At 41.9% G+C, this 26,970-nt stretch overlaps 1 protein-coding gene and 1 long non-coding RNA gene across 5 annotated transcripts; one reads left to right on the forward strand and one right to left on the reverse strand.

The window, feature by feature from the left end:
* The first annotated feature begins 1,170 nt into the window (after window positions 1-1,170).
* On the forward strand, window positions 1,171-3,450 carry LOC132446649 (uncharacterized). The gene is made up of 2 exons (XR_009522940.1): window positions 1,171-1,590; window positions 2,260-3,450. It is a non-coding gene; the product is annotated as an uncharacterized LOC132446649 (long non-coding RNA).
* Window positions 3,451-5,447: 1,997 nt separating this feature from the next.
* chrm3b (cholinergic receptor, muscarinic 3b) lies at window positions 5,448-26,924 on the reverse strand. 4 transcript variants are annotated; one of them, XM_060036654.1, is made up of 7 exons: window positions 26,791-26,924; window positions 17,556-17,631; window positions 14,456-14,540; window positions 12,591-12,763; window positions 11,642-11,937; window positions 10,631-11,400; window positions 5,448-10,529 (listed from the first exon to the last, which is right to left on the reverse strand). In XM_060036654.1, the coding sequence occupies exons 3-7, from the start codon at window positions 14,508-14,510 to the stop codon at window positions 10,066-10,068; spliced, it is 1,758 nt and encodes a 585-aa protein (XP_059892637.1). In that variant the 5' UTR covers window positions 14,511-14,540; window positions 17,556-17,631; window positions 26,791-26,924; the 3' UTR covers window positions 5,448-10,065. The 4 variants fall into 4 exon arrangements, with proteins under 4 accessions (XP_059892637.1, XP_059892634.1, XP_059892636.1 ...); XM_060036651.1 differs by having other exon boundaries at window positions 17,427-17,631; XM_060036653.1 differs by lacking the exon at window positions 26,791-26,924 and adding an exon at window positions 26,477-26,727.
* Between the last annotated feature and the right edge of the window lie 46 nt (window positions 26,925-26,970).

A 26,970-nucleotide genomic window follows, 5' to 3' on the forward strand; every position in this document is an offset into this window, starting at 1 on the left:
ATGTTTCAGAGAGCTCCATGAGGGTAGACCACTGGGCCCCCTGCTGATAGGGGCTGGTACATTTAACCCCTACTCCGCAAGTAGACTTCATGTCCTACAAACCAAGGCTCTTATTTGTCCTGTCCGTACGTCCTCAGAATCCGAGCCATCCAGCCACTGAGTGGGGTGGACCCCATGCTGTCCGCCAGCAGGGGAGAAGGTAAGTCACTTAGATTCAACATGATTGACTCAAGGATTTTTAATAATGAACAATGAAAGGCGGCGCACAAATGTGTGAATCTATAACCGTCCAGCCAGGTCGGACTCTTTATGAACCTGAACCATCTCCCTATAGCGCTCAGCGCTCTGTCCCCTTTTGGGTTTTAGAAGTTGTTCTCAACAAGGCCAGACAGACTTGAAGAAGCATCACAACATGAACACCAACCTGAACGGCCGAATGGGTTTTTTCGTCAATACGACTTTTTGCCGGTCCACTGCCTGGCCGGACCAATGATTTGCTCTTTCCCTTTATTTTGTGGAAATTTTAATATTTTAAGATAGTTTTGGCATTCAAATACGTTTCAGTTACATTTCTAGTGAGAAATGTGTATTTCATTTTCATAATCTTCATTCAGTGAATGTATATGATGTTAAGTTTGGTAGATAATGCAACATTTTCTATCATTGCCATGGTGATTCATATGGGCGCTGCAATCACTGAACCCACACAGCTGACATGTTGTTTAAATCACAAAGTCTTTAGGTTGTGTACTCATCTGTTATACTCAGAGGTATTTAATGGAAGCGATGACGACGTTTCAATTCAAACTTTGAGACGGACTAAGCCGCCTGTGTTGGGAGACAGGGACACAGTGGAGTGAGCGAGGGACAAGGAGCCTCTTAAAGGGGGCCTCAAGACAAACACCAATGCTGCTTGCAGTCAGCGAGGTTAGTTTAGTGTTGACGATATCAACCCTACATGGTTCCTTACACATCATCCATTTGCCTTGGGCCCATTTGTCAAAGCCTATTGTATTCTACAGTTATGTGAACAACATTGATACATTTGAATCAGTTAACGACAGTTAGTACAGTTAATGCTTTATGGAGAATAAAAGGATGGAAGACAGTGGAGCTGAGGAGTTTGCACCGTGTGACTCAAAGTTTGTGGATCCAATTCTCTATAGTCCGCACAGCAAATGCCAAAGTGTTAAAATCCCAGAGTATTCATGACCAGAGTAGATTTTATACACTTTGGTGTTGAATAGGCACTAAGTACATTTTTTGGGGTGTACCAGAAACACTCTTGGGTGTTGTCTCTAAGTTAATGCTGGTGTAGAGTAATTTAAGTGTTTATTTTAGGATGATGGACTCCCTGAGTGTCCAACGGTTGATTGACGGCCGCACGTCGGCTTAGGTTTCGATTCGTCATTGGCTCGCTGCGCCTCCTCATTGGTTGAATCTAGAGACATGTGACCGTTTGTCCTCTTCCACACTACGCGGCAAACTGTTTCGGCAGAGACGATTGACTAGAGAGGATCGAATCAATATCGCCAAGGGATTGCTCAGAGTGAGCGAAGACATTTTTGAACTTCACGGGAATGTAAACAGGTAAGAAAAGTACCAAGTGAATAATGCACAGGGTTTCTATGTTTCATAGTTAGTTGTGTGTGTGTCCTTCATATAGGTCAGCAATTGTATTCATAATGGGTCTTCAGAAGGTATTAAAGTCTTAAATTTAACCTGTTAAAACCTGCAGAAACCCTGAATGCAGAATATTCAGCATTTCTTCGTCTTTTAGATCTGATAACCAACTTATAAATGCTAACGATTTTAGCTAACGTCAAACTTAATGGCCAATGCTAATGAGGCACATGTCTTCAATTTAGCTAACGCCTCGTTACCATTTTTAGCTAATGCTAACGAGGCACGTGGCTTTAATTTAGTGGGAGCGTGTCTATGTTCCCCGGGTCCTATGTTCCCCGGGTCCTATGTTCCCCGGGTCCTATGTTCCCCGGGTCCTATGTTCCCCGGGTCCTATGTTCCCCGGGTCCTATGTTCCCCGGGTCCTATGTTCCCCTCTTTGTATGAGACTGGGGAACATAGGACCCTTTAAAAAAAAAATAAAAAAAGGGTCCTATGATAATAACCTGTTTGTATTTGGCCACCTTTTTAGATGCTGACTATTTATTGACAAGAACTTTTTGAACCTTTTATGTTGTGTCACGTGCTTTCATCAGGTGTATTTCATGCTCAAAAGTATGTGCTCTCCCTTTTCAGGTTGGGATAGTGACATGGCCTCACTTCTCCTGCTGGTCTACCTCCTGCCACCACCTCCAAGTGGAAAGAAGGGAGCTGTCAAAATCAGTATCCGGGAAGCTGTGGATCGTGTAGTGAAGTTTCACAGGGTAATTGTATCCTGATAATTTTTATTTTAAAAGGTATTTTTAAAGGTCCCATGGCATGCCGCCAGAGCTTGTGTGTTGCTGATGGATGTCACAATCTCTGTGTTGGTCAATCTACTTATCGAGTCTTGAAAACAATGGCGTCGACGGGTGATCTACTGATGGTATTGTGTGTATAAAATGTACTTTTTAATAAACAATCTGTACACTTACAAAGTTCTCATTGCCTCGTTTTATATGTTAATACCCTTATTGAACTACCAAAGAAGTGTCGGGCTACTTCTAGCCTTTTAAATGGTTTAAAATAGCAATTTAGTTTTTACCATAACCACTGCCCCCATTGTTTCAATTTTATAGCGTTTTGATAGAATCGGCTAAAAACAGCCAACTGAAGAAAGCGTCTATATGCGTTTTTTTGTGCTCCTAAACGAACGTTTCAACTCATTATCATACTAAACATATCCCAAATCCGTTTTACACCGGAATTCCCCTTTAATTGGTTGACAGGGACACATTTATTTATTTTCAAGTTGTTTGTTACATCATATAAATGTAAAACTAAATATGGTTCTTGATGTAAAATAATTAAAGTTTAACTATAATGTTAACTATATTATATATGTATGCACTGTAACAACAGCAGCATCAATAAAAATATAATGTTTTCAAGAATCTAATGTGTAGACTATTCATTCATGAAGTGTTGATAATTCACCTCAAAGGTGTTGGCTGTACACCAGTCAGAGTACATTCTCACTCTAGAAGTATTAAATAATCAGCTCTGCGAAGTGCTACAAAGCACTGACTTGGAGTACATATTTTCTCTCTCTGGGGTTCTAGGTTTACACTGCAGGTGTAAGGAAGCACTGAATGAGTGCCCAAAAGTACCACTAATAGAGTACATTTGCACTCTCAAAGTGTTCAAATGTAACTCTAAATTTGGAGTACATATTTTGCTCTTCTAACAGTGTTCAGTGAACACTGAACTCTTGGACCTATATATACCCAAAAATGAGTGTTAAATGTACACCCATAGAGTACAATGTACACTGTGATTTTTGCTGTGCGGTTTCCACTTCAAAACTAGCATAAAAATACATTCCCTCCAATGAGAAATTACTTTTATGTGTGTTTGTCTTTTGGAAAATCTCCCTTAAACCCGTAGGGGTTATATTTAGATTTCTTTGTAACACACTTTCCCAAAGCCTTGATTAGGTATTCTATCTGCAATTCTGCTCCTCCCAGTATTTGGGGATTCACACTGCGCCCCACGCTGCCGCTGCCATTCCACACACTTCGTTTACACGCACAGCTTAATCAGATTAGTCCAACTATGATTGAATTATTAAGATGCATGTATACATCTTAGTCACACTATAATCGAATCGAATTGAGTTACTCATAGTCGAATTAAGACACCTAGATTATTCGATTGTTAGTCGAATTAATGTATCAGGTCAGATCTGACAGCTGTCTACTGAAAACATCTTTATCGAATGCTGAAAGAAATGCTTCGGCCAATGAATCGATTTTCTCACCACCATGTGTACTCAGACAATTGCAGTTGTCAGCTTGAGGAGCATAATCGAACTATGGCCTTAATCTGATTAAGATGTGCACGTAAACGTACTGACTAATCTTGTGGAAGCAGGGCATATAATTGGACCAATAAACAACACCCGCCTGTATCGAGATGCACCTGGTCACACATTGTTTAGTGTTATTTCCCTTATAGCTGCATAACCTTACAAATCTACACTTGAGAAGGTTTTTCTATGAAAAGAGGGGATCCTCAACAATCAACACCTTCCCTGCCCACTTTTTGATCGACAAGGCAGCTCAGCTCCCGGAGTACAATCCCTTTCTCCTCCATGTCGCTGTTCAACATGGAATTCGGAGAGTCAAGGCCAAAGTTCCTTTCCTCCAATTCATCTCAACCATGGCCAAGATAACCCCACTACGAGTCTTTACTTGTTGTGGAAGTGCCAGAGACGTCAGACCCAGACTTTATGATTCATAATATCATCCGAGGCGCACATAGCCTTTGGCCGTGATATTAGATAAAATATAATATAAATACCTATATATTATATTATTATTATATTATATCATATTATATAGGTCCAGGAAAATATATATAAAGCTACATATAAAGCTCCAGCAACAATCACTTCTCCTCCATGCTGTGGTTCACTCTGACAGCTCATTGGTCAATGGGCAGCAGCTCATTTGCATTAAAGCTACAGACACCTGAAACTGCGTACTCTGAAGAGACTGAAACAGAGGGGAATAGCGGTAGGCAAGATTTTTTTTCTTAAAAGCTATTTCCAGCAAACAGCCACAAAAACATGTTTTCTGGAACTCATATACTATGTTTACTTGTTGGAAACACAATAATATGTCTCCTTTAATAATTATATATTTGTGCATAAATCTGTAATCTTTTCTCATTCATAAAAGTAAAAGAATATAACTCATCATTGATAATAACAATACAAGGCAAATTTCTCGTGGGAAATCATACACAATTTAATGCTGAAACAATGTTGCATTTTCCAATGATAATCAAATGAATGTCACCCATGTTTGGTTTCAGCGATAACAGCGTCCGTGGCAACCACCATAGCAACCTTAGAAAACGTTGCATTGAAACAATTTTCTGGCGGGACCTGAAAGGATATTTAATGACGAATAATGACGATATAATAGGTAAGGGTCGGGATAATGTATAGAACGCCGGTCATTATCAGGAAAATAAGCCACGACAGAAGGGGCTTATTTTTGATAATGACCGGCGACGTTCTATACATTATCCCGCTTATTACACAGCTACTTGCCAAAACGAAAAAATTATAATAACTTAACACAGTGTGTCTTTTTACCATTTGTTTGTTACCAGCATTCGTAGTGTTGATCGGCTGAGAAATAGTACGCCAAAGACATTGACGTCGCTTAGCAACCGAGTACGCTGGGATTGATAAGTCACTGGACTACTTGCGGAGTGATACGAAAGACGGTAAAAAATCCACTTTTCTTGACAGTGGTCAATTATACTTAGCCAGAAGTTGTGAAGGGCCCATGCAAGTGAACGGAGCGTTCCACTGCATTGAGAAGATTTGTGTAATACGTAAGGGATAATGTATAGAACATTAGTCATTATTGGGAAAATAAGCCCCGACAGGGCGAACAGGACACCGACACGAAGCAGAGGTGTCTTGCTTCGCCCTGAAGGGGCTTATTATTCGATAATGACCTGCGACGTTCTACACATTATCCCGCTTATTATACGCCTACTTGTCAAAACGAAATAATAACTTCACATGGTGTGTCTTTTTACAATTTATTTGCTACCAGCATTCGTAGTGTTGATCAGGAGAGAAATAGTCCGCTAAAGAAGTTGACGTCGCTACAACCGAGTACGCTGGGGTTGATAAATTACCTGACTACTTGCGGAGTGGTATGAAAGATGGCAAAAAATCTGTCATTATATGCTGAGCAACGGTGAATTATCAAAAAATAATTCACTCCCGGAAGTTGTGAAGGGCCCATGCAAGGGAACGGAGCGTTCCACGACATTAAGAAGAGCTGTGTAATAAGGAGTAATAACAACTTGATGTCATATAAAATCAGTGAATGAAGATTATGACAATGAAATGCACATTTCTTACAAGAAATGTTGTAAAAACACATTTTAATGCCAAATCTATATCAAAATATTGCATTTCCATTGAGAATAAAATAAATGTCAGCCATCTTGTTTGTTTTTGCAGACAGAAACTTGACGGTCACGTGACGTGGACACACAGGCATTCAGAAAATAATGGGCCAAAAAAACACTGTCAGCACTATAGTGCTTTAACAATAAGTGGATATGGTTTCAGGGACATATCAAATCCTCATCTCCAATGTTCTCTTCAGCACTAACACACCTGGTTAAAATTTGGGAACCAGTTTCAACAGGAGATACTTCTATTGAAAAGTAACCACAACATTTATTGACAACAACACAATTTATCCATTAGACTCCGACAGTTTGGAAAAAAGCAACTCGGAACATGACCTGAATCAGATGTCCCAAACTAGTCACAAGTGATGTCTTGATGGCAAACAAGTCTTCCCTTTAATTCAAAATGAAGGGCATGTTGAGATTTATCGGGAAAGCCTGGGTTTAACATTTGACAATATTTCCTTCTAAGCATTACTAAGAGTAATTATAATTATTAACGGGTTATTTATTTTATGATTGGTAGAAACAACAAACAAACATTAATTCTTCCCATATACAGGTGTATCTCAAAGAGTCATTTTAGACATGCTAACAAAAATCACTTTTCTGATCGTGCTGTATGCAATTTAAATATGTATCTAAATACAAATTAGGAAATCTATAACATTTCTCTGAGGTTAAGATAAGACTTTCTAGCATTTTCCGCATGCAGAATACATTTGTACTTTTCTCACGTCTGCTAATAAAAATCCCAATACATCTATTTACAATATCCACCTCTTGTCTAGTTTCATGCGTGTGTTCTCCTGTGTCTTTATGTCTCTGTTATGGGGAATATATATGGAAGTAAATCTGTGCCATCGGATTTTGAAAATAAAAAGCCATTGAATTCTAAGCACTGAATATTTATGCATTGAAGTAAACTCTGGATTATTTGCCTCTGAATTCAATTTAAGTAATTTTCAGCTTTATTTTTTAATGTTAAAAAATTCGAAATCAAATATTCAACGTTAAAAAATTAAACTTAAATATTTTCAGCGTCCCCAAATTCAACATATCGTTTTTATTTAATCCAGCGTTAACATTGGGGGACCCAAGGAAGAGCAATTGATCCTAGATGCTAGATCGCAGTCAAGCAAGGATAGCGAGCGGGTGTTACACACAGAACACTAATGTCTTACGGCGGCGTCTAGAACGTCATCACAGGCGGCCAACTTAGGCCCCGTCCACACGAAGCCGAAATGGGCGAAACCGTTATGGTTTCGATCTATCCGGTTTCGGAGTATCTCCTTAAAGACGGAGTCAAGCGAAACCGGGTAGATCTGTAGAAACGCTGTAGTACACATTTCAGGCCCATAAGGGTCGCTGCTTCTGCTACAGAAATCCAGAATAAAAATAAATAAGAAGAAGAGGCGAGCATGCGCATAAAGGGTGAGACTCCGCGGGCTTAACAGTCATTGGCTAGTAGTGGTGGATTTAATGATTCGTGAACGACTCCTCCCAGTTCAGTCGAGTTCACGGTGAATCGATTCACCAGAAACTCGACTGAGCTGGGAGGAGTCGTTCGCGAATCGTTTGTTCGTTCAGCCTGGTTTCCGGTAGCGGTAAATCGCATCATGGAATGCACGCAATTGCACGGTTCTCAGCTGAGTCAGTCAGAATCAGTGGAGTTAGTGCTACCGGAAACTCGACTGAACGAACGAACGAACGAACGATTCACGAACGACTCCTCTTGGCGAACTGAATCACGCTAACTGGGTCACAGAAACGAATCATTAAATCCACCACTACCAAGCATCACACCAAACGTAGGCAAAGGAACCTCGGATTGCCCGAGGTTGGTGCGGATGCCCTAATAAATTGGGCTCCTTAACCCACTACAATTACCCTTACGCTGCATGTAAATCCAGCCAAGTCACTGCAATCACACACACACTTCACTTACAGGCATTAGTTCATCGTTTATTTCATACTGCAGTGAAAAAACAAAAACGGTGTACATTATAACAAAAACATAAATAAAAGATAAGACCCCCACACACACACACACACCTTGATATTAAATGTGCTTAATAAATACATTTTTATTTTAATTATAAAGGTATTTTACAGACCGATACAATAATAGGGCGTTTAGTAAGGTCCACCACGGTTGCTTCTCTCCCAAAAAAGGCTACAGTCAGTGTTTAATGACGTTGATTTACCCTTAAGCATTTCCTATTATAGGCTGCTGTGTAAAATGCTGTTTAGAATTAACGTTTATATCAAGAAAGAAAGAGACCAGCGAGTGACGCTCTTATTCCCATTCTCCTTGCCTGACCGCGATAGCATCTAGGATGGATTGCTCTTCCTTTGGTCCCCGGATGTTAACACTGAATTTCGCACATTGAATTTTGCAGGTGACTTTGGCATGTTGAATTTGGGGACGTTAAAAATATTTAAGTTGAATAGCGTTGAATATTTGATTTTGTATTTTTTGAAGAGTTATATTCAGAGGCAAAAAATCCAGATGCGTTATTTCAATGCATAAATATTCAGTGCATAAATATTCAGTGCTTAGAATTCAATGGCTTTTTATTTTCAAAATCCGATGGCACAGATTTACTTCCATAAATATGGGTTATATGGGGTATTTATGTAACATGTGTGATGTGTTATAAGTGTTTTATATGCAGTATGAGTTATCTGTGTAATATTTTATATGGGTAATACACGTTACCTGGGTAACATATGTTACGTATAATCCTTGTTATATATGTGGAACATATTTTAGTGGAGTGTGTGTGGATGATGGCTGATTGAAGCAGCCTCACCTGGACGAGCCTGATTGGACTTGGGGCTGACTGAGGCTGCACAGCTGTTGCACATTGAGTAATCAGTGTGCACAGGTTAAACCAGCCATCTCCACAGACACTCTGGGAGATATCCTACATCAACATGGAGCACTATTGGTGCGTTCCAGAGCCCATCCAAAGCAATGGGATGTGGGACTTATCCTACCTGAACTGTACTAGATCCTACTTGGTGAAGTAGGAGTAGTAGGAGGTTCCACTTCGACGGTGGGATGTTCCACTTCGACAGGCATTCCAGGTCACTTTTCTTAGTTGGAGGTAGGATAAGTCCCACGTCCCACTGTTTGGATGGGCTCTGGAACGCACCATATCTTCATGTATCATTTGTGCGACTTTTCTACATTGAACCTTCAACACCACCAGCCTGCTTCCTTTGTTTGGAGGAGTTTAGCCAAAGTCCCTAGGTGGAGTGTAGCATTGGAATTAATACTGTGTTATTATGCTATAAATCACATAACTACACACAGATTATACATTTACACACATACCCTGTGTAAATGGAGCATATGTGTAAATGGTGTTATCTGTACTGAGGCATGGGCTCTTTCCCCCTATCAACCACTTGCGATGTGGTTTTCTCAAGAAAGGCCAAAGAGCAGAACTTTCTTGTCTTCAAATTGAAGCCAGCATGCTAAATCAAAGGTGCTGTGGGTACGATTTGAGAGTTCTCAAGAGAGAGCAAGATTTAAAAACAAGAAACCAAGGAACCAAAATGTCCCCACCCTTTCTTCTCCTCCCTTCCTACGTTACTACGCCATTGAGAAGTGTTATCTTTCACACCTGTGATTGACAGGCCAGATGCCTTCCCCAAACCAATCAGGTAAGAGATACCCTAATTGGTCAGAAATTAGCTGAGGCTCATACAGATAGTTAGCTGAGGCTCAAAACAGAAACTCTCAAAGATCACTAAAATGGCTAGGCCATTTCTAAAATGGCTAGGCCATTTCTAAAATGTCATATTACACTGAAATAGAAGCCTTACCTACAGCACCTTTAAGTCTGCACCGATACATCTCAAAGTTTGATCAAAGTTACCATTGGCTGAATGGTACAAGCCATAGCGCGCCTCCTCATTTTAACTGAATAACAAACCACAGAACCGTTAAATTGGATCGTTCTTACGGAATCCGACCGCTTGTCTCTGCTGAAACTGAAGCTTGTTCTTCTGACTTTTACTCCACTGGCACATCAGGATGTCGCGGAAGGTGTTGCGGAACTCCTTGTTACACAGGGCGTAACACATGGGGTTGACGGTGCTGTTGACGTAGCACAGCCAGTAGCCCAGGGCCCACAGCGTCTCAGGGATGCAGTCCTGGCAGAAGGTGTTGACCAGCACCATGATGTTGTACGGAGTCCAGGTGATGATGAAGGCAAACAGGATGGCACTCAGCGTCTGAGCCGCTTTCTTCTCGTTCACCTTCTTATCACTCTTGCGCTTGACGATCTGCGTCTTTGGCTTGGAGACCAGTTGCTTTGCATTCGTGGCTTCTTTCATACCGATACCTGGTGGATATTCAGCATTCGCTTTTTCTTTCACTTCCCTTGGCTGTCCATAGTTATCTCCGTCTAGAGAGAGAGAGACAGAGAAGGAAATATAATTTGCTCAATTAAATAAATAGATCCTCATGCAAAATTAAATTTTGATTCATATTACTATGATGTTCAACCTTTGGATGGTCCTGATGGTCCCTCTTCTGTCCGTCCTTGGCCCCCATCATCTCCTGAGCCTTGCAAAAAAACATCTGCAGCCACGGAGTAAACAGCTTCAGTGTTTCCCTTTGCTTCCTCCTCCTCCGAGTCTGTCTTGTTGTCTTCGTTGTTACAGCCCTCACTGCTGCTGCCCTCGGTCTCACCAACAGTCGTTGTGGTACTAGACCTCTTTGAGGACTGACAAGAAGACAGCATTAATGAGAACCAAAAGTTTAATCTGCTCCTGTGGATCTTTCCGGCATACTTGCGTTTCCCGGCAGCAGCCTGCTGGCTCAGCTCATTGCCGCTGCAGTGCTGAATGTTGTTTATCTGATTGAGAGAGTCTGAGGACTCATGCTGCCCACTGCGCCCGCTCATCTGACCAGAGCCACGGGCGCTGTCGTCTGCTTGGGGCTGGCTCATGCCTGAACCAGACCCACCGAGGACTGCAAGATTCTTCGCTCGGTTCTCAGTTTCCTGGTATATCTTCCAGAAGAGGACGGACATGATGGTCACGGGCAGGTAGAAGGCTGCGATGGCCGTGCAGAACGTGATGATCGGCTCTTTGAGGAACTGGATGTAGCACTGGTTGGGCAGGACGGTACGCTCCCCGACGAGGTACTGCCAGAACAAGATGGCTGGAGCCCAGAGGATGAAGGAGATGGACCAGGCTAACCCGATCATGATCATGGCGCGCTTGGTGGTCCTCTTGGCCCGATAGGTCAGTGGCCTGGTCACTGAAAAGAACCTGAGATCAAGAAGATTAAGAAAAGGCTTGTGTACTAAATTGGCGTGTACTGTCCTTCTTAAGGAGATTTCCTTAAAGGTTAGTGATTGTTTCCTCTGACAGGAACCTCTTTAGTGGCACAGTTTAATATACTCGCAATATTGTTTTCTACCTAAACAAATAGTCAAATAGCGTTAAAGTACGATGGATCATGTTTACGTGCAAGTAAATCCAAAGAGAACAGGGAGGAAAATGTGTGCACCTGTCAAAGCTGATGACCAGCAGGTTCATGACCGAGGCGTTACTGGCCACATAGTCGATGGCCAGCCACAGGTCACAGACCACCGGCCCCAGGGCCCACTGGTCCATGATTATGTAGGTGGTGTACAGGTTCATGGACAGCGTGCCGATGGTCAGGTCGGCGAACGCCAAACTCAGCAGGTAGTAGTTGTTCACCGTCTTCAAGGCCTTGTTGATCTTAAAGGAAACCAAAACCAGGATGTTCCCGATAACGGTGACCAGCGACAGGCAGCCTGTGAGGAAGACGATGACGATCACCTGGAGGAGAGGGATACATCTCATTTGTGGAACAGCAGTGGATGCTTTTTTTTTTTATATATGCTGCTGACAACAGAATAACAAGATCTCGTGAGGAGGACAAAGTACCGGAGATGGGTTTTCGGTGCTGCTTAGACATATTAGCCTAGCAACAGAGTTAACAAATGATTAATGTTTTGTTGGGGTTAGTGGAAGATGATGAAAGTGTCACAGCAGTCTTCTCTCCATATTTTGTTCCACTGGTAGTAACGAGGAAGCTCTCAGACTTGCTTGTCAAACTCTGTCTGTTATTTGACAGAGCAAGACATAGAAGGCCAAACCACTAGAATAGAGTGGCAAACAGCACAGCTATGGTTAGCGGTGGGTTCCTGCAGGACAGAACCACTAGAAGAGGAGGCTAACAGCAAAGCAATGGTAAGCGTTGGGTACCTGCAGGACAGAAGCCCTAGAATAGGAGGCTAACTGCTACGGTAAGCGGTGGGTACCTGCAGGACAGAACCAATAGAATAGGAGGCTAACTGCTACGGTAAGCGGTGGGTACCTGCAGGACAGAACCAATAGAATAGGAGGCTAACTGCTATGGTAAGCGGTGGGTACCTGCAGGACAGAAGCCCTAGAATAGGAGGCTAACAGCTACGGTTAGCGGTGGGTACCTGCAGGACAGTGTGCCCCCCTAGGGTGCCGTACTCTGCAGCCCCATATGTTGGCGTCTGGTTGACCCGGGAGTGGTTCGAGTCCCCTCCCTGGCCCAGAGTAGAGCTGCCGTTACTCTGTTCCCATCCACGGGAAATGTTGAGTACCTCGGAGGACTCATGGGAGGACTCTCCTGGAATTGGAATATAACAAATGTTCAAATACATAATATAATACATTAAATGAAATCAAATAATAATTACATGGAAAATCTAATGTAGCACATGTAGGTTATTGTGGCGGATCTAGCACTAAGCTAATAGACCGCTTTTTATATCGGGATGCTCCGAGTTATAGACCTATAGAAAACAATCTTCTGACTTCACTAGCCAACAAAGTGTTGTTTTTATCACTCCATATTTAGGGGTCCTACGAAAATCATAGGAACCCTATTGTATTCCTTTGTAAGGTATTATTGTATAGTATTGTATAAATTGGCAGGCTTGTAGAACACGTACAATTAATTAGGGATGCAAATGATGGGCCAGAATTAACCATAGGCAGCGCTATAATAAGCACTTGAAGTGCAACATACTCAAAAGTCTGCCATTTCCACTAGGAAATTGCAAGATGTATGAAACTTTGTATACACCATTCGTCATACTGAACAACTTTCAAGGAGCAACCCATATGGTCAAATCATTAAGACTTAATGAGGTGACCACAACTTGACCAATGTATCAGATGACGGTGAGACTATATGGTGTTACATTCATAGCATAAGCCCAAAAATGCCATTTTTGATTAACATTTGACAGTATGCATATGTCTGATGTTTAAACAAGTATAACGTTGCGTCAAAAACACGTAGGCTCGGCTGTTGCTACAAAGGATTGATTCCATAGTGTACCCATGCCACATTTCAAGGCTTTATCTGAAAATAAAACTTTGTTTGAAGTAGGGATGCACCGAAATGAAAATTCTTGGCCGAAACCGTAACCGAACATACTGAAACGGTTGGCCGAAGGCCGAAACCGAATACCGAACGTGTCTTTTAATGTTTTTCATTCATTTTGCTTTAGTTTTTCACCATTGCATAAATCAAACAATTAAATGTCCTTTATAAACTTTTTTGTCTCGCTTTTCTATAAAAAAAAAAAATTACAAATTTGTAATTGTAAACGTTTTCTAACATTCCAGCAGACATTATAGCAAGAATTTAAGAACAATGTACCTTTTAAATGAATGAGTAAAAACTTTTATTTATTTATTTTTATAAATAAATAAAAATGTTCTGCGTATTATGTTCGGCCTTTTTACTCCTTCGGCCGAAACCGAACATTATGTTTTGGGCCATTTTCGGCCGGGTGGCCGAATATTCGGTGCATCCCTAGTTTGAAGTTGCCTTTCTGAACCGTGGCCTCTCTCCAACGCAGGCTGGGCCTTACAGCGGAATACACCACTTTAAGTAATTTCGCAAACGTCTACAGTATGTTTTAGAAACATGGTTTGTGATTGTTTTTATATGTTTACTTATGGTAAACCAGTTTTTAAGGCATACCAATGCCGTATTACCATACCGACCAAGCTCACCATTCCTCTGCGAACTGAAGACTTCTATTCCTCAAAATATAGTCTAATCTGCAGTATAAAGTCTACATATCCATTTTGTGTAGTGGTATTGCGTTGTCCTCTTGACCAGGGGGTCGGTGGTTCAAGTCCAACCTCAACCAACATATCACATGAGACAAGGCATGACCTCTATGTTTGCCACCATGCTTTCTTTAGGCCACCACCATACTCGTCATACTGTTTGACCCCATCATGGTTGCATGCAACTATATTTTTTATTGTTTCCATCAAAGATAAGTTTCCCCTTACTTACCTAGAGAGTGGTTACTGAGGAAGAGGCCGTGGTAAACTGAAGTATTGAAGGTCATGGCCACCAGCGCTCATAGTCTGGGGCAGATCTACAGGAAGGAGTCCAAGAAATAGTATCAAGCTCAAAACAACACGTACATTACTAAGATACCGAAAATCTGGAACAGATTCCACACAGTTTTATTAAGGATAAGGATGACAAAGCACAACTTAAAGTTATTTTATTCAGTTTGAATAAAATGGAGATCGCGATTATACACTGACAAACACTCCATGGCCTCTCCCAGAAATATCCGGACAAAAGCAGGAAAAGGCATAGCCAGCTAAGAGAGAGTCAAACAGATGGAGTGGTTTTAACAGAGACAGATATGGACATAGAAGCGGAGTGCAGACAAGAAGCATCCATCTAAGATGACCAAACATCAGAGATAGTTATTAGATCATTCTCTATTTCCTGTCAGGAAACAATAGTACGACTCGATGAATGAGGAGAACTTAGGAGGTTCTTCATGTTGTTGACTTCATCTCAGCCACCACCATTCCAGTAGCAAAAAGCTGGGTTTTCCGGAGGCAGGTGTCATAATGTGATGCATGTTTTAAAGTCCATGGTTTAGCTCATACTCCTGCAGAGCTTGATAAATATGCCGGACCAGAGTAGCCAACCTCCACTCATGTGCATGAGCCAAGGTGACCAACTATATCAACACAGTGTACCATCATTCTTTGCTAATATAAGCATGTAGATGTTCAAACTTCCTTAGAGGAAGAAAACTGTTGGTTAGTCCTTCTATTGAGACTTGCTTGACTTTAAAGGTTTTTCAGAATACACACATTTACATTTTGAGTTTTTCTTTGGAAACTGTTGAAAAATATAAATGTATAACTTTTATGAACATGTTTAACACATATATGAGTCATGACTATGGAATAAATTCAACTGAAAGCTAGACGTGTCTACAAAATCTTAATCCTGAGTGATTACTGACATGGTTGAACTCTGATTGTCTTCAGAATGTGACTGGAGTCTGTGAATCAAAGGTGTCTCTAACCCTCTTAGTGAATGAAGAGTGTCTGTCTCGCTACATGTTCACCTTTAGAGACTTTTGCTTTATAAAATTTTTATCATGACCACACACGCGTACCCAATGCGCGCACACACACACACACACACACACACACACACACACACACACACAACATTTTACAATTCTCACTCCAGATTAAGGTGACATGGTGTGCTCTCTAGCTGTGCTTTTGACTCTGTGAGTTTGTTTCCTCCCTACAGTCAGGCCTGTCACTCAGGGGTCGAGGTGAACGGTTCTGCTAAGGACAGTCGGCGGAGAAAGACACTCTCCAGGACACTTGCTACCTGAGTCCAAGCTGTTGCAACCCCCAGAGCACACAGAGGACCATGTGTACATTAGAGGCGGGCTGAGTGGGGGCCGGCAAGGGGGGGTTCCGGAGGTGTCTGTGAACCCCTCTTGGAGGAGTTCTGTAACCATGAGAACCTTCTTCCGGTCCTCTGACTCAACTCAGTGTGATCTCAATATGTTGTATATGACATATGAGTGTGTCTTTTTTTCCTTTTCTAGGGAACAAATGTTCTGGGATCCAGACAATGTTATAGCAGAAGTGATTTTTCGTTTTGGTAAGTGTAATAAACAGGATAATGTATAGAACAGATAGATCTATAGTATAGATCTAAAATTTCCCGATAATGACCGGCGATCTATACATTATCCCTTACTTATTACCAAGGTTTAGTCTGCCATACCATGTTATTACAAAGGTATAGCTAGTATGCTATTGCATGTTATTACCCAGGTTTAGTCAGCCTGCTATACTATGTTATTACCCAGGTTTAGCCAGCCTGCTATACCATGTTATTACCCAGGTTTAGCTAGTCTGCTGTTACATGTTATTACCCAAGTTTAACTAGTCTGCAATTTCATGTTATGACCCAGGTTCAGCTAGTCTGCTATAACATGTTATGGTCAACACAATTTCAGAAAAGAAATGTATTTATTAGGTAATTTGCAGGCTAAATGTGAGGTCTCCTTGATTCACTGTGATCATTTATCCAACCCGGTATCACGCAATTTTGTGCTCATGCTCAGGAAAATGCATCTATTAAATCATCACCCAGAGCACGATCGTCCACTTTTTTCACTCGTACTCCAGAAATGTAAACCCATGCATTTTTACTTTGATTACACTTTACAGGATATATGCATGCATGTTACAGAGAAAGAAATAATGGCCATAGGTTAACAAGGGCATATGGATACATACGTTAATTGGAGGGGTCCATAGCATCCACAATAGCAACCTTGACAGTCACGTGATGTGGCCATTGAAAATAGGCCAAAATAAAATGTTTAGAGCCGAAAACAATTACGTTTTCAGCTGTCGACCAATGTAGTAATACTACATTATGTTGGAAGACTGGGTTTAAGGGATGTGCTTATTTTCAGTTCTTGAGGTCTGCTGCAGAAATCAGAATAATCGGATTGCTGTTTTGACATATCCATAACTAGAGGGCGCACTGCCACTTCCCCCCAGCCCCCCCCCCCCCCCCCCCCCCTTCTGAAGTCGAAAAAATTCCCAGAAAAGTTCAAAAGTGAAATGTTGTTCTGCTTAGCATGAAAAATGTCAGAGAAACGCTCCCATTCAGTTGCATGGGTTTACATTTCGTTCTGTGTATCACGAAAAAAGTTGAACAATTGTGCTTTGGGACACGAATCAATAGATACATTTTCGTGAGCATCAGCATGACATAGCGTGATAATGGGTGCTTTTATCCCTTATGTACATTGAAAAAACTGAAGTTGTACCTATTTTGTATAGTAGTGTAGTAGTGTATGGTGAACATAATTTGTTAGGGAAGAAAACCAAATTGATTGTTTAGGGCTACCCGAAAGCTCTGGTTCTCCCCTCAGAGTGGCTGTCACCTCAATTCTCCTCAAACCGCTCACCTTGGTGGCGTGGGGAACCCCAGCAGAACGGGCCACGGGCGCTTCAGAGAGAGCCGCCGTGACAGACTCTTAAAACAAAAAGGTTAATTAAATCAAAAGTGAACAAAGTTGTGGACATGCTGGTCTGACCCAGCAGGCTGGCGGAACCGGCTTCCCCCGGCGGTGGCAGGTCTGGCGGCCGTCCTGGGCTTGGCTTAGTCCACGTCTGTAGGGAACAGTAATGGTTAGTCCTCTGCAGACCTCTGACTCTAACCAACCTCCCCTCCTTGGACATGCTGCTCTTAAAACACAATGCAAGTCTTGGTGATCAAACATTCCTAACGTCTCTCCTGGCTTCAGTTCACAATATAATTTGTCCAAATCACTTCCTCACTGCACTTATGCTGAAGGGAAGATATGATATGAGTAAAGACAAAAGTGCTACAATGTCAATGTTTAAATTGGTAGCAGTGGTCTCATGCAGATTCAGTACAAGGAAGACATTTGATCAATTACATTGGTAACAGATGTTTTGCCATTACGATGGTTTCACCACTCAGACCGGAAGTGTCCTTTAAAGCGTCTCTAATGAGCTCTAACACCCTGCTGCTGCTGCTGCTGGACCTTGTCCAGACCCAAAGAAACACCTCATGACTGTCAACCACAGACACACCTCATGACTGTCAACCACAGACACACCTCATGACTGTCAACCACAGACACACCTCATGACTGTCAACCACAGACACACCTCATGACTGTCAACCACAGACACACCTCATGACTGTCAACCACAGACACACCTCATGACTGTCAACCACAGACACACCTCATGACTGTCAACCACAGACACACCTCATGACTGTCAACTACAGGCCTCATGACTGTCAACCACAGACACACCGAATGACTGTCAACCACAGACACACCGAATGACTGTCAACCACAGACACACCTCATGACTGTCCACCACACACACACCTCATGACTGTCAACCACAGACACACCTCATGACTGTCCACCACAGACACACCTCATGACTGTCAACCACAGACACACCTCATGACTGTCCACCACAGACACACCTCATGACTGTCAACCACAGACACACCTCATGACTGTCAACCACAGACACTCCTCATGACTGTCCACCACAGACACACCGAATGACTGTCAACCACAGACACACCTCATGACTGTCAAACACAGACACACCTCATGACTGTCAACCACAGACACACCTCATGACTGTCAACTACAGGCCTCATGACTGTCAACCACAGACACACCTCATGACTGTCAACTACAGGCCTCATGACTGTCAACCACAGACACACCTCATGACTGTCCAACACAGACACACCTCACGACTGTCCACTACAGACATACCTAATGACTGTCAACCACAGACACACCTCATGACTGTCAACCAGAGACACACCTAATGACTGTCCACTACAGACATACCTAATGACTGTCAACCACAGACATACCTAATGACTGTCAACCACAGACGCACCTCCTGACTGTCAACCACAGGCCTCATGACTGTCCACCACATGCATGTCCACCACAGACAGGCCTCATGACTATCCACCACAGACAGACCTCATGACTGTCCAACAGACAGATCTCATCTGTCCACCAGCCAGGCCTTATGACCACAGACAGGCCTCATGACTGTCCATCACAGGGCTTCTTTATTGTCCACCACAGACAGACCTCATGACTGTCAACCACATGACGGGCCACCACAGACAGGCCTTATGACTGTCCGCCTCATGACGTTCCACCACAGACAGGCATTATGACTGTCGACCACATGACTGTGTGTCAACGACAGATAGACCTTATGACTGTCCAACACAGGGCTTCTTACTGTCCACCACAGTGGTTCTGAAAGACAGCTGGTCTCTGTCCATGACGCTAACGTGCTGAATAGTGCTGCCCATCCACCTGCTGGATGGGTTGCTATGACAGCAGACCTTGTATGCCTGATTTCTATGGCGGACACACACTCTTAAGTTGTGCTTATATTCTGATTCCTATGGTGGACCCACACTCTCTTAAGTTGTAGTTATCTTATATATATATACTATGCAGCAGAATTATGACTCTTTGTAGCTCTTCAATTGTGATCGCTTCCTTTGATTGGTCACAGCCACATTTGTAAGTAGCTTTGATAAAAGAGAGGGTGGCAGTAGATTTAAAGTGTGGCAACCTGCAGGCCACAAGAACACAATGAAATGGTGGGCCGGGTTTTCCTTTGGCCATCGGGACATTTTTAACCATATTAAATACATGTGAAAAACAGAAACACTGAAATTGCATGCAGACTTTACAGATAGAATATGACTGCCAAGGCTCCCATTGCATTGTTGTTTCTGGTATAGATTAGCATAGCCTGTAAAGAATAGATCACATCACTAATACAGGCTATACTAATTAAAACCAGAATCATCACACCACTCCACTCCAGGGGGTCTGCAACCGATCTCAGCTGAAACCTAAACGGAAACGGAGAATGGTGTGTGTGTGTGTGTGTGTGTGCGTGTGTGTGTGTCTGTGCGTGCGTTTGTGCGTGCATGCATGGGTTTATGTGTGTTTTGGACCTGTCTCTACCCACTCTGCAGGGGATTGACTCAAGTAACCCTGAACACTTGGGCCAGGTGTTTCGACAGAGATCCAACCTTGTTCCCGTAAATGTAATAACTTAAAATAATAAATTTAATCTGGATAACCTTTCAGGCACCGCTTGTAATTCTCACTATTCACTCATGTAGATACATTACAGAACATTTTGATCTTAGGCCCTGTCACACATGGCGTAGCAATGCCGGAATAGACGGGCCGAAAGCCAGCAGAGGGCGGATCTTTGTGTACAAGTACTGTACGCCACGGAAGATGATTACTATTATATTCAGAGGGGGAGGAGCTGTTCTCAGCTAATGTTGTTCGGAGTCGAAAAAACAAAGGCGAGTTTACCACCGGGAAAACTTTGGTCGAGTTGCAATTCAAATACTTTGTAAGCATGGAACTTCTATTAACTAGCACTAGCACAAGCACTAGCACTATCACTAAGAATAATGAAACGAAAGATTTGCATGAGAAACACTGAGTGACACAAGTGAGAGTGCGATAAATACAAAAGATATTAATCAGTTTGTCTGAGCAAAGTGTGCTTGAGCATAAAGAGCATAAAGATTGGGCTGCTTTTGACGTAGACATACTTGATGCAACAAGCGACTCTGAGCTGGGGGGGAATGACATTGCCAGACTGACGGAGAAGTTCCAAGTGCCTCTGGGGGAAAAAGGTGAGGTTGCCGAGATGCACATCTTCCAACAGTACAACAATTTCCAGTTCAGGGTTGAAGAAAGAATAACCTCCATCTCTTTCCAATGAATGTTGACAGGTTTATTTCAATGCATTTTATTTTCAATGCGCTTCAATTGCGCATTTGATGAACTTTGTGAATCCCTTCCCTGTAGGGCTAGAGCCCCAAGATTGAGAATAATAGTAGACCTTAATGTCCTGATTCATATTAAAAAAGACCAGACTTCTCTATCTCACTCTCCTATCATTCACCCCATGTTGAGAACTTTTGTAGTCTTGACAAAATCTTTTTCTGCCTTTCACTTTATTGATTGTTCTCACACTTTGCATTTTTTTTCTTTGTCATGATTATCTTGTCTTAAATGTGTGCGAACCAAGCCAACATTAACTTTGGCTTTGCCCCAAAAAGACACGTTAGATAAGTACGTCCCAAAGATTAAAAGTAGATGTCCGGCCTGGGTCACTCAAAGTCTATGTTTTTAATTAAAGAATATCCTCAGTTAAAATTGAACACAAAAAATAACAGATGGTAACATAACAGAAGAGATTGATTCAAACATGAAGCTGCGTCGTTTCAGGGCTAGCAAATTCCATTCAACTACCATGGAGAAGAAAGAAAACTCTTAGCGAAGAGTGTGAAAATAAAATTGACATTTCTCGCTAGGATGTTGTCTTAACACATTTAATGCTTCTTAATGTATCATTGCTTTTACAACTGAGAATAAGATGAATTTAATCCATCCATTTTGATTTGTCTGACAGAAACTTGACTTACATCTTGCTGGTTTCTTTGATAATTGGAACTGTACCAGCAAGGGCTCATATGGGTTGTTTTGGCTCATATTGACCAACAACCTACAGTACAAGTGAATACGTTTCAACAGTCTGATATCTCAGTAGAAACTTTTCTTGTTCTTGCATTGTGGACCTTTGTGAAATTCAACTGGCACTTGCAGCAAGGAACACAATATTTCAATCAATAATATTTGCATTGGTCAGAAATGACTGCCTTCTAAACTGATTTCTCGTTTTAATGACCTTGATGCTTTTGAAATTCAACTTAACATATGGGCCTTGGTTTTGTCACTGATACATCACAGCAAATTGTGGAATCATTATTATTTGTTCCAATCGATGGACAGCCCTACTCTATTTATGTAAAGGCCGGAGAACACAAAATTCAGGCGACAATTCAAAATAGAATGAAATCTACTGCAGCAAGGCTCTGAGGCGCTCTGTATTGATTTCAAATATGTCTTCTCCTTTGTCAGTGTGTGTCTTAATATGTGTGGGAGTGTGTGTGGGCCTTTTTGGGAGTAGAAAAAGACCCAGTGCTGAGGAATATATTAAGAATATAACATACGTTATGGCAGTGTTTGGAATGGGACGCTTTGTCTCTGCTTCTTTAATGGTTTTATTAGGGGGAACAATGCAGGTGTTGCCATATTGAGAGGAGGTTCCCCCTTGTACCCCCCCTCCCCAATGTCTACGCCCCTGCTATATGAGTAAATTAGTAAAGTATTATGCTATGTAGCATGTGTTATAGTATCTGCTACTATTATTATCTCCTATGTGATAACAATTATAGTTAATGCTACATATGCTATGTAGTATGCGTTAAATATAACAGTTGACGCTTCTTATTCTATGTAGTATGTGTCGTATAGTAGCATCTCTTCCTTGTTGTGTTATATCATTTGTTACATAAAAGACTGCAACAAGATGTGGCAACAAGGAGGAAGAGCACCTTCTGTGTGCTGGGGCGTTGTGTCTGAGCAGAACGTGTGTTGGGTGCATCCTGCTGGTTCCGACCTGCCTGCCACATGCACAGCCTACCAGTGGGCTGTGGAGACGAGAATAAACTTGCTTAGTCCATTTTATAATTCAACCACAAAATAAGTGCCTTCTCAGCATCTGAGCAGCATTGTATATGGCCTGCCCGGGCGGCTTGTATAGACACTAATTATTAATTCCCTCTTGTGGATGTAAAAAATAGTTTTTTTCTATAAATCAATGTAGGTGATGTGATCACCGCAGAAACTGGGGAAGGATGACAATGACCATGTTGTTAAAACCAATAACCAATAAAATTCTGTGGGAAAAAGATTCAGAAACATTGAAAAGGAATCTCTCTTCTACGTTGGATGCTTGGTCCCAGAGAGAAAATAAATGGCCAACGTTTTGTTCTAAAATTATATTATATTATATTAGGCTATAAGCTAAACATAGCCCCATGACTAATCATCACAGTCCATTGTAATCCAATAGCACCGCCATCGGAAAACAGAATTATGTATTTATGCCTACTCGTCTGTGTTTTACAATTGTTAAACCATTTAGGTTAGTACAATAATCAGGCCTACTTTTGATTCATATTTTTTTCTATTTTAAATTTCAGCAAAATTATGGAAAAACTGTTGATTCCATTTCTACTACAAAATTCAGTGATTCCGTCTGCGATTTCTGCATCGTGGAAATCATAGGCCCCTTCACAAGTGCAACTAAATAAGAACGAAGTAATAAAATATACACTTCGGTCACTCAATGAACACACTGTTGTTAATGTGAGCTACATCATTTACAGTAAGATATAACATCTGAAATATAATGTAGCTACAACATAACTTACCACTGAAACGTCCTGCTCCGCTCTTGGCTCCGACCTTTTTTGGGTCAATTCAAACAGATTGGTTGGCCTCGATTTGCGATCGGTTATCGGACTAGGGCTCAAACAGGGACGGCTGAACCGAGGCATTGATACCTGCAATGTTTACAGCTGCTCGCTCTCAGGGGTGTGATATTGTAGACAAATGCGCAAAGCGTTTGACCAATCACAACAGAGTGGGCAAGCAGACCAATCCCAACAGCCTGGGCTTTTAAGGAGGTGGAGCTTGAAGCTACAGGAGTTAAAACAAGTACCGGTACTTTTGACCAAGGCTGAAAGTAGTTCTGCAGAAATTAAGAGTGGGAGAATAATAAGTGTATTTTTAACATTAAGGCATGTACACCTATTCTCGTAGTACCCCCAAATGAAACAGAAAGAAAAGCATAATTTGACCCCTTTAACCGCCAATTGAAGAACGCAGCGCAAGCCCAACGCTTATATATTTATCCCCATGGCGATCTTGTGCATTTTTTTATTCAAAAGGTGAATAGTCTAAATTTGAATGGGTGTGTCTGTAAACATGTAAGATAATGTGTGTACATATAAAATAATACATTTAAGTGGGTTGACAATTACATTGAAATATTCTATGTCACACTCTCCACACATTTGACACCTTTAGCGTTTTCAACAATATTTCTATGTAGCAAGGTCTATGCTACACGACCCCTAGCTTGCTGCCACACTCCACCTAGGTGACTTCCATTGGGCTCCTCCAGACATAAGGATGCAGGGTGGTGGTGTTATGGATGATTGCCGGTAATGATATGTGGCCTGTCGCTCCATGTTTCCATGAAGGAGATCTCCCCCTGAGTGTGTGTGGAGCTGGCTGGTTTAACCTGTTGAACACTGAATACTCAATGTGCAACAAGTGTGCAGTCTCAGCCAGCCCCAGAGTTCAATCAGACTCAGCCAGGTGCGAACACCCAAACCAGCAATCAGCCACACAGTTGTAAAGGTTATAGATATGATTTGGATTGTGATCAAGATGACAACGTTAAATCACAGACAGACATTTAAAGGGGAGCGGTTGTTGGAAGTAAAGAGTGGGGAGGAAAGAGGAAAGATATTCAATTATAACGTCTGTTCTTTAGGCCTAAAGACAGTGTCGTGTTGGAAGTGAACGGTCGATATCCTGATGCCTTTATTGATTACAGTTCCAATGCAGTGGCCTAGTGCACGGTTGGCTTACAGTGTTTTGTTCACGCTCCGGACGCACATTCAAATCACTATTTCTTTCCAGGAGTGAAAGGACGATAGGCAAACTGTCGTGTTCTAACATATAGCCCTCATCCATTTAGATGGTTTTATTTGTGTAGAAACATTGTAAGCCTACCTCTAACTGCAGCCTTTGCATCCACAGCGGAGATCATGTCTATGATCCCTGCAGTAGATGCAAGGCCTGCGGATCAAGTCATGAAATTGATTATAACCTTGTTTTCCGATATTATTCCAACATTTTTTAACTAAGAAAATTCATGAAAGGGCCATGCTGAAACTTATTTGAGAGTTGTACTAGAATTTCTTTGACTTAGTAATGGTCAAAATGGCCGCCCCAAGGCACCGCTTACGTTGAGCTCATTTTCGGGGGAAGCGAGCATCTATGTTTCTTGCCGACTTTCAGAATAATATCTTTTGTTTTTACGGCACTCTCACATGTTTCTCTCAGCGGGTTTCTACGACGGAGTATTAGGGCCACACATGAAGAAAAAAAATATTTTTGCCGTGACAAGATTAAAGTCGACACGTCGACTTTAAAGTCAACATGTCGACATTAAACTCGAAATGTCGAGGATAAAGTTGAAATGTCGAGAATAAAGTTGAAATATTATGTCGACTTTAATCTCGATTTGTCGACTTTAAAGTCGACATTAAACTCGAAATGTCGAGGATAGAAATTAGTTGGGAGAGATAGCAACCGCTCCAAGGAGCCTGCACTGAATCCAATGGCTTGTGTGGATAATTTGGTGAAATTGTATTTCAGAATCGGGTTTAACAATAAAGAGATCCTTGCTGTTTTAGCGCAGAGCCACAGTGTGGTGATTAGTGTAAGGACGCTGAAAAGGTTGTGCGGAAAAATTCGTCTGTTCAGGAGGAGGACCTGAACAGACATGTTAATTTACTAGTCGACATGTCGACTTTAATCGCGTCACGGCAAAAGTATTTTTTTTCTTCATGTGTGGCCCTAATACTCCGTCGTAGGTTTCTCACACGATTCCCTCGTATCACTACGATTCTGGTTAATGGAAATTTGCAGAAAACTCATTTTAACTTCTTTGTAGCTCAATATGTCAGAGTTTCACCAGCCTACCTGAACCATCTCGTGCAAATGTACAACTGCCCTTATCTTGGGCCCTGTAAAGATAACGTTCCCTCTTCTAGTTTAGCCATTGCCACTGCACAAGTCAAAGCTCTCCAGTCTCCCTAACTGGAGAGAGAGAGAGAGAGAGAGAGAGAGAGAGAGAGAGAGAGAGAGAGAGAGAGAGAGAGAGAGAGAGAGAGAGAGAGAGAGAGAGAGAGAGACTAAACAGTCGGCTTTGGCAGCTAGAGATGTTTCTCAGATGTAGCTCAGACTGAGTCTAAATTTGGAAGAGATTAATTACAAAAAATGTGTAGGCCTACTCTACAAGTGTTTGTAGAAAGAGACCATAATATGATATTCAATATGAAAACAATTTGTCGTTCAATTTCTTTTACATAGTAGGCCTACTAATAAATAATCTTAAAAAATCGAACATGCAGAGAACCTCCATATTAAAATGTAGAGTTACAATTTGACACGCAGGCTAACAACCTTCATATTATTGAGTGTGCAAATGAGTCTGAAGGGATTTGAGTGAGAGGAGGCACGGATTAAATATATAATATAGCAATATAACAATATAACAATATCAAACACAGAGAATGACTTTTGTAATTGGATGATTGTATCTGTCAAGCATCATAAATATATAGTCATAGATAAACAGCGAGGCGACATCCGTAAAGCACATATTTCAATGTCAGCTGGGATGTAAAGCTGAGATAAATAAAATACCTACGCCTGCAAACACAGAGAACAGATAAACTCACCAGTTCCTTCTGCTCCTCAACCTCAACATCCTCGCTGTGTTTGATAGAGTAACGTTAGACCTCTCCCGACGTCTAGAAAATTATGGAAACTCTCAATAGACTCAATAAAAAGACTCTAGCGCTTGTGATCGGAGTGGCTGACTTTCACCAGACACCCCAACGTGAAGCAGACTGAGGAGACAGCTTCTTAGAAATAAAGGATTCTGCAGCTCCGCATCGCCCAAATCCTCCGATTCAACCTGCATACCCTAGACGGGGTTCCTCCGAAGAACTGATCCCAGAACAGCCGAACTAATGACGAGTTAAACACTCACCTCGAGAAGTGGGAGCCAACTGTTGGTCGTGGAGTTAGAGCAGCAACAGCCTGATTCCAGAGCAGCGTCTGAAGCACTGCGAGGTTTAAATAACTGTTGGTCGAGGAGTTACAGAAGCAGGCTGATCCCAGAGCAGCGTCTGAAGCACTGCGAGGTTTGAACTGGAAGGCAAGTTGAGAC

Source organism: Gadus macrocephalus, chromosome 18 (genome assembly GCF_031168955.1).
Source record: "Gadus macrocephalus chromosome 18, ASM3116895v1".
Classification (NCBI taxonomy): Eukaryota; Metazoa; Chordata; class Actinopteri; order Gadiformes; family Gadidae; genus Gadus; species Gadus macrocephalus.

Bases quoted from the DNA above. Each gene is read 5' to 3' on its own strand.
- chrm3b (XM_060036654.1), bottom strand. From the start codon at position 14,510: ATGACCTTCAATACTTCAGTTTACCACGGCCTCTTCCTCAGTAACCAC. The intron at 12,764-14,455 runs GTAAGTAAGGGG...TTCCAATTCCAG, and splicing joins CCTCAGTAACCACTCTCTAG to GAGAGTCCTCCCATGAGTCC. The intron at 11,401-11,641 runs GTGCACACATTT...TCTTGATCTCAG, and splicing joins CTGGTCATCAGCTTTGACAG to GTTCTTTTCAGTGACCAGGC.